Here is an 8,060-nt window from a genome sequence, read left to right as displayed (position 1 = left end):
AGAGTGGTTTCAGTCGGCCCAATCACCCCTATAAAAGGCACTAAGGGCAGTCAACGGCACTAATATAGTGGTGACGTGTCTAAATAACGTTGAAGCGGTTTTGCGGGAGTAACGCGTAGAAGTTTTTCGGAGCAATTTATATATACAAAAAAAGTTTAAACAAAATAAAAAAGGTGAAAAGTGCCGACAGTAAGCAGTTTGCCTGTTTCACGCCAAGGCAACGATAATTAAACTGACCAAATCGGAATTGGAGGTAAGTAAAAGTACCAGTAATATAGCGAGCTTTCTCTCTGGTGCCTGCGAGCGCCGAAGGTCAAACAGTTTACAGCAGTTTGCCTGTTTCACGCCAAGGCAACGATAATTAAACTGACCAAATCGGAATTGGAGGTAAGTAAAAGTACCAGTAATATAGCAAGCTTTCTCTCTGGTGCCTGCGAGCGCCGAAGGTCAAACAGTTTACTTATGTGACAAAACGCTTTCCAGATCTAGCTTGACTGTCCAAAAGTAAGTTGGACACCTGGGCTGGACCGGACAGCTTTCATAAACATGAGCGGCCAAGCATATGCAGGTGTGTACATGCAGACGTAGATGCCCTTACGCATGTGCGTGTGTATGTGCACATATGCAAATGCATATGAGTACTGCACCGCATAACTTTGTGCGAAGGTTTCCTAATGTATGTTATACTTTTCAGGTCACCCGCAGAGGAAGCGCGAAAGGAGCACTTGGCACCCACGCTAGCACCTAGCACCGTGGTACCCGACAACCACAGTGAAGCACACTGGCACGTTCACTGCCTGGAATCCACCAACATATGAGTTTTGGCTGGAGAATTGATAACCACCGAAATCGCCGCTAAACTTCAAAGTGTATACGCATACCAAGAGGAGACCGCCGCAACCATTGGTGTCCAGCAACATTGGAGATAGCTTACAGCTGATCTGTAGACACTAGTTGGAGTGGGTCAACGACCGCCGGGCTGCGAAATACGGAGGAAAAAGCCAAGAGCTGAGCATCAATACCTGCACGAGAAATCTCCAGCGAACCAGGAGCGCGCTGAATGAGCAGAGAGGGAGTCACCGACTACGTGGGAGCCAGAGATTATAATAGCAAAACCAACATCGTTCGCGGGTCACTCGAGCCACCAGCACTGGAGCAGTAGAGCAGCGGTAGCTCAAATATCAGCTGCACACATACATACATAGTTTACGCTTTGGATTGAGTGAGAACTATTAGTTTGAGTAGTTTTCCCACCGGAAATTAATTGTTCGTATAAAAATAGCATTGTAGTTAGATATTTCTTTTTTTTATAATTTTTTTTGGAAGAACATTTTTCTTTATAGTTTCTTTTTTTTCGTAACCTTTAAGTTTTGAAGTAATACTTACCTAGTTTACACCTATCTTGCGCGCATTTGTTAAGCTAAATTATTAACTTCCCTTTCACTGTTTATGAATCTTTCCTTTAGGCAGTCATTCTGTTAGGTAGTAGCGATATTCTCTTTTGATTTAGTTTTAGCGATCAAAACATACATGGAGGCAAAAATTGAATTTTGGAAATGTTATAGGATTTTATTTATTTAATTTATGTACACATATTAGAGTGGTTCAAAAAACAATTTTTTTTTAATTCATAAACGCTACCTCAAATTATTGTATTGTGATAAAAAAAAGGAGAAACGTGTTTTTTTATTTTGAAAAAAAAGTTTTCTTAGAGGTCGCGCTGGTCGGTGTTTTATAAAAACGCTGACGTTCTCAATATTTTTATTTTCTTGGCATGTTAAAATGCAGCTAAAAATTTGTTTTTTGCATATAATTACTCTGGTATTATTGGGGAACATTCCTTTAATTACATACCTGTCTTGGGCAGTTAGAATGGGCCTTGTTAAATATCCAAAAGGAGCATTTGACTTTAGTGCGTTTTGAAGCCACACAATCCGGCATCACCAGCATCAGGTGACCGGCTGCAGTTAGCATACATATGTACATATCTCACGCCACCCAACCGTTGCTTCGATCATGCCATTGTACCGTATACAAGAACTACTATCTATTTTGTTATTATTTGNTTGCTTACACACTATTTTTCTACTTAAGCTCAACTTTGATATGAGCATTGGTTATTATTGTAAATCTTTTGACGTGATTGGTACGTTCGCCTTGCGAGTACCCAAATAAACCACATACATACCTATACTTCGAATTCATGTTTCTTTTGAGTGTTTAGTGCAAACCTAAATATTTTTGGTGCCTCCTGTGAGGACTGAATCCGCGACGGTATTAATTCAGTTTTTTTTTTTATCGCGTATAAATCATTAAAAATAGTTGAACGTAACATGTCGGCATTAAAGCTGCGCACATCAGCCCGCACGTCTATTCTGCGCATCTGGACGCAAATTCAAGCGGACAACTTTGACCCAGATGATGTCGAAAGTGAACAGCTTTTATCCAGCGCGCGACAGCACTTCGCACGTTTTATGGACAATCTCGGCCCTAGTCTCGGTTGCACACGAAGGTGAGATGACTGACCACGACGATTTACTCGCTTCCACGGAGGGGACGTTCAACAACATTTGCATAAGGTTGAAGCGAAAGATGTCACCACCTACCAGGACTCCCAACCAAGTATACAGCCATGCACCGGACATGCGGTTGGATCCAGTTTCAATCCCCAGCTTTGACGGACAGCCCACGAATTGGTTGGCGTTTAAGGACATGTTCGAGACGCTCGTTCATAACAGACGCGACTTAGAACCTACCTACAAACTGGGAAAATTACGCCAATATGTGAAGGCTGAAAACGTCCCTCTAATAGGCGGCTTGTACACCGGTGGTTATGAGGAGGTTTGGGCAGAGTTAAAGCGACGTTATGATAATCCGCGCATCCTTTCGGAGACCCACGTTCAGCATCTACTCGATTTGCCGAATCATCCGCAAGAGTATCGTGCGACGCTGACCAACTTTGTGGATTGTGTACGTAACTCATTCCGAGCGCTGGAGGTGATGGATGTGCCTGTAAAACAGTGGGATGCCATAGCTGTACCCTTACTATTGCCTAAGCTGCCGGTTGTAACTCGCACTGAGTGGGGCACGAGCTTAAAGTCCAACGACATACCTAAGATGGAGGAATTGGTGAGTTTTGTAGAGCGGCGAGCAGCTAACTTGCCGGTATCTCCGCCCGTAGCTCCTGTAGTTCAGAGTTCTTCATCGAGAGCATCAACGCGTGCGGTGAAGGCACATCTATCTACGAATGCAGCCAGACATTTACAGCCGGCAGCCCAGGACCGAACAATAAACTGCCCGTATTGCAATGATCCTCATCGCATTACAAGGTGCCAATCGTTTCGAAATCTCCAAGTTGACAAACGATGGGAGCTGGTGAAGCAAGCATCTTTGTGTTTTAATTGCCTCAGGGCCGGTCATGGGATCCGAGACTGTCCATCCGGGGTGTGCACCAACTGCCAGCAGAGGCACAACACCCTTCTATGTAGAAAGTCAGAGCAAGAGGTCGCGTCTACGTCAACACCTCTAGATACGGCCACTGCGATCCCTGCGGTGGCGCCTAAAGTACTTCCCCGACAACAATGACAGAACGACGAAGTCCAGTCATTCCTCTTGCAGAATGACCGGACTGTACTCCTGGCAACGGCGAAGGTTCTTCTTGCCGATTGCAATGGTATTATGCAAGAATGTCGCGCTCTGTGCGATATAGGTTCTCAGGTGAGCTTCGTGTGTGAATCATTAATAACCATGTTGAATATCCCTAGAAGTCCCTGTGAGTTCCGGGTCGAGGGTATTGACCAAAGCTTTTCAACGCGCACCAAGGGCATTGTCAGGGTCAGCATGCAGTCACGTGTGGACAAAGAGTTCAAGATCGACTTTAGCGCATATGTCATTGACTCGATCACGTCAACAACACCTGCTACCACCGTGAATATCCGTTCCAGCGAACACCTGAGAGGTCTTCACTTGGCAGACCCTACATTTCAGGTACCGGACTCTGTTGATCTACTCATTGGAGCAGACATTTGGCCATCTATTGCTCTAAGTGACGTCGTAGTTGGATCAAGTGAAGAACCATGCGCAGTACGCACCCGATTAGGTTGGATAGTGCTTGGTCCAGTAACATCAAATGTATCTGACTCAACGTGGCACTCATCGCTTGCGGAGGTATGTGGTAATGATTCTACCATCGACGAGCTTCTACAAAAATTTTGGGCGACCGAAGACCCAGCAGGTGAGATCGTAGCAGAGGTCGACGCATGTGAAGAGATTTTCACCAAAACGGTTACAAGATGTCCCGACGGTCGGTACAGTGTGCAGATTCCGTTTCGACCAGATGCAACCCCACTGGGAAACTCACATCCTGCTGCACTCCGGCAATTTCTTCAATTAGAACGTAAGTTGGCGAAGGATTCTACATTCAGAGACAAGTATATCCAATTCATGCGAGAATACATAAACCTGGGGCACATGGAGGCGACCGAGGCTACAGCAGTTGACATGGAGAACTGATACTATATCCCTCATCACGCTGTTACGAGCAAATTTCGGGTGGTGTTTAACGCATCGTCCAACACAACGAACGGTGTATCACCCAACGATACGCAACTCACTGGACCACAGCTGCAGGATAACTTGGTCGACATCCTTCATCGATTTCGTCGGTATGCAGTGGCCCTCACGGCAGATGTGAAAAAGATGTTTCGACAAGTCATGGTAGATTCAAGACATCGGAGATGGCAGCAAATTCTATGGAGGGAGTCTCCTCTCGAGCCCTTGCGCACCTACCAACTCAAAACCGTGACTTACGGTATGGCAAGCGGGCCATTTAACGCCATACGGGCATTGAGGCAATGTGCATACGATAACTGGGAAGTCATCGCCGACGTCAGCCGGGCAGCCGCAGCACGAGAAAGCATCCTTCGCAGTTTTTATGTTGACGATTATTTAGAAAGTGTCCATACGACATAACTGGCCATGAATCGTGTGCGCGACGTTGATGCCATNGCAGCCGCAGCACGAGAAAGCATCCTTCGCAGTTTTTATGTTGACGATTATTTAGAAAGTGTTCATACGACAGAACTGGCCATCAATCGTGCGCGCGACGTTGATGCCATTCTTCAGCAAGGGAAATTCGAGCTGGATAAGTGGAACTCCAACTGCACGCAGACCCTGAAAGGAATCAGCGGCTCTAGGGCGTTCGCATCGGAGATTGACTTCAGCGATTCCAACACAACGGTATTGGGTCTCCATTGGAATCCTATCACTGATACCTTATTTTTTAAGGTTAAGGTATGTAATATTGAATCAGTTCCTACTAAACGATTGGCTTTAAGTGACATTGCGAGGCTGTATGATCCCATGGGTATGTTGGCGCCAGTCGTCGTAGTTGCAAAGATATTTGTCCAGAATCTTTGGTTGGCAAACCTAAGTTGGGATACTCCACTACCACCTGAATTATGCGAGACCTGGCTGAAATTCCGGAACAGTCTCCCGACTCTTGAAAGGATCAAGGTACCTCGATGGCTAGGAATCAGCGACCATTCGGCAACGACGCTCCACGGGTTTTGCGATGCGAGCACCAAGGCGTATGCTGCAGTGGTTTACCTGAGATGCGTTGCCACCGACGGAAAGTCACATACATCGTTCATTGCGGCGAAAACAAGGGTTGCACCCTTGAAGGAGATGACGATCCCCTCGCCTGGAGCTTTCCGCTGCCCAACTTTTGGGTAAAACTGTGAACAGCGTCCGTCGTGCTTTACAGTTAGAGAGTGCGACATACACATTATGGAGTGACTCTACGATTGTGCTCCACTGGATTCGGCATCAGCCTTCTACCTTGAAGCAGTATACAGCTAATCGGGTTGCCTTCATACAGTCAAATTAAGATGTCAGCGCTTGGCGGCATATTCGATCTGAACACAATCCGGCAGATTGCGCGAGCCGCGGAATTACACCAGTCTCCATCGAAAATAACGAGCTTTGGTGGAAAGGACCAACGCTCATCCATCAGGTGGAGGAGGCATCACCTCAGCTGCCGAGTCTAACTAGCGAACAGCAACAGCTTTTCAACAGCGAAGGCCGACCGGTCAAGGCTCACCTTGGCATAAGCACTGAGTCACGGTTCCTAATGACATCAGTGGGAAGGCAGCGAATACCTTTGGTAGACAAATGTTGCCGTCTGGATACATTGCTCAATACCACTGCCCGCATTCGACGCCTGGTCCCGTCACTCCGAAGTCAACGTGCGTGGGTTTCGGCCGAGGGGAAGGAATGGGCCCTTGTAGTGCACATTCGGCAAAGTCAAGGTAATGTGTACCAATCAGAAATTAATGCACTTAAGTCTTGTTCCAGTGTTGCCACATCAAGTAAACTGCTTCCACTGAACCCCATATTGGATGAGGGAGGCATCCTCCGAGTCGGTGGTCGGTTGACGAATTCGGAACTACCTTATGAGCAGAAACATCCAGTGATTTTCGCCCGAAATTGCTCTTTGGCAAAACTACTCGTGGCCGATGCTCACAAGCGCTGCCTACTCGGTGGAATACAGAAAATGCTGCAGTACCTGCGTTCACGATTTTGGATTATACATGGACGCCGACTTGTGAAGTCGTACCTTCACCAGTGTGTCGTTTGTCGTCGACACGCCCGATTAACTCAGCAACAGCAGATGTCATCGCTTCCAAAATCCCGTGTAATAGTAGCTCCACCTTTCACGCATACTGGGTTGGACTATTGTGGGCCATTCAACATTCGAGCTGGCGGAAAGCGATCCACCAGTATAACAAAAACATACGGCGCGATTTTTATCTGTATGGCTACAAAAGCCGTGCATATAGAACTCTCTGAAAGTTTGTCAACCCAGTCATTCATCGACGTATTTGATCGCTTTATAAGCCGAAGAGGCATTTGTTCAATTCTCTACAGTGACAACGGAACGCAATTTGTTGGAGCTAGTCGACGGATGCGTGAAGATCTGCAGGACTGGCGAAATGTTTACGCTCAGCAGCACATAGCATCATCGGGTACGCAATGGAAATTTATTACTCCAGCAGCGCCCCACCATGGAGGTCTTTGGGAAGCCGCTGTACGTTCAGCCAAAAAGCACCTCTATCGTACGGTCGGCCGGCAAGTCCTCCGCTTCAATCAACTAAGCACCCTGCTCGTCAAGATTGAAGCCTGTTTGAACTCAAGACCACTAGTTCCACTTCACGACGATCCGAGCGGAAGCCTCGCACTCACACCCGGCGATTTTCTGATTGGCCGACCTCTGAACTCCAGACCAGAGCCACCCATCGCCAACATTCCAGACAACCGTCTTCTGTACTCGCAACAATTGCAGAAAATGTTTGAACACTTCTGGAATCGTTGGCAACGAGAGTACTTATCCACTCTACAAGCACGGCGCAAGTGGGAAAGACGCAGAGAGAATCTACAGCTGGGCGATGTCGTACTGATTCGCAATGAGAACCTTCCCCCATCGCATTGGCGTATAGGCCGCATTGTGGAAGTTCACCCTGGCACTGACGGTTCGGTTCGTATCGTCACGATTGAGTACAATAGCGAAAAAAGGACACCGGAGGGACTTTTCATTAAACACAGGTGCCAACGCCCGGTGCAGAAGGTTTGTCGTCTTATCGACCCACAAATTCTGAATCAGGACGGTTCAGCCGGGGAGGAATGTTAAATATCCAAAAGCAGCATTTGACTTTAGTGCGTTTTGAAGCCACACAATCCGGCATCACCAGCATCAGGTGACCGGCTGCAGTTAGCATACATATGTACATATCTCACGCCACCCAACCGTTGCTTCGATCATGCCATTGTACCGTATACAAGAACTACTATCTATTTTGTTATTATTTGCTTACACACTATTCTTCTACTTAAGCTCAACTTTGACATGAGCATTGGTTATTATTGTAAATCTTTTGACGTGATTGGTACGTTCGCCTTGCGAGTACCCAAATAAACCACATACATACCTATACTTCGAATTCATGTTTCTTTTGAGTGTTTAGTGCAAACCTAAACAGGCCTAGTGCCCGAAAATATGCTCT

General features: G+C 46.6%; 1 protein-coding gene across 1 annotated transcript; it reads left to right on the top strand.

Annotated features, from left to right (window-relative positions):
• The first annotated feature begins 6,867 nt into the window (after window positions 1-6,867).
• LOC108360899 (uncharacterized) lies at window positions 6,868-7,687 on the top strand. Its single transcript, XM_017613360.1, has one exon. It carries the CDS (start codon window positions 6,965-6,967, stop codon window positions 7,685-7,687), a length of 723 nt encoding a protein of 240 aa, XP_017468849.1. The 5' UTR covers window positions 6,868-6,964.
• Window positions 7,688-8,060: the final 373 nt, after the last annotated feature.

The sequence above is a fragment of the Rhagoletis zephyria genome, unplaced genomic scaffold (genome assembly GCF_001687245.7).
Source record: "Rhagoletis zephyria isolate East Lansing unplaced genomic scaffold, Rhagoletis_zephyria_1.1 Rzeph_scaffold_00649, whole genome shotgun sequence".
Taxonomy (NCBI): domain Eukaryota; kingdom Metazoa; phylum Arthropoda; class Insecta; order Diptera; family Tephritidae; genus Rhagoletis; species Rhagoletis zephyria.
Note: the sequence above shows the minus strand (reverse complement) of the source record. Positions and strands in the feature narration are given on the sequence as shown.

What these genes read in the sequence shown, in the direction of transcription:
- LOC108360899 (XM_017613360.1), top strand. Translation starts at nt 6,965, where the DNA reads ATGCGTGAAGATCTGCAGGACTGGCGAAATGTTTACGCTCAGCAGCAC.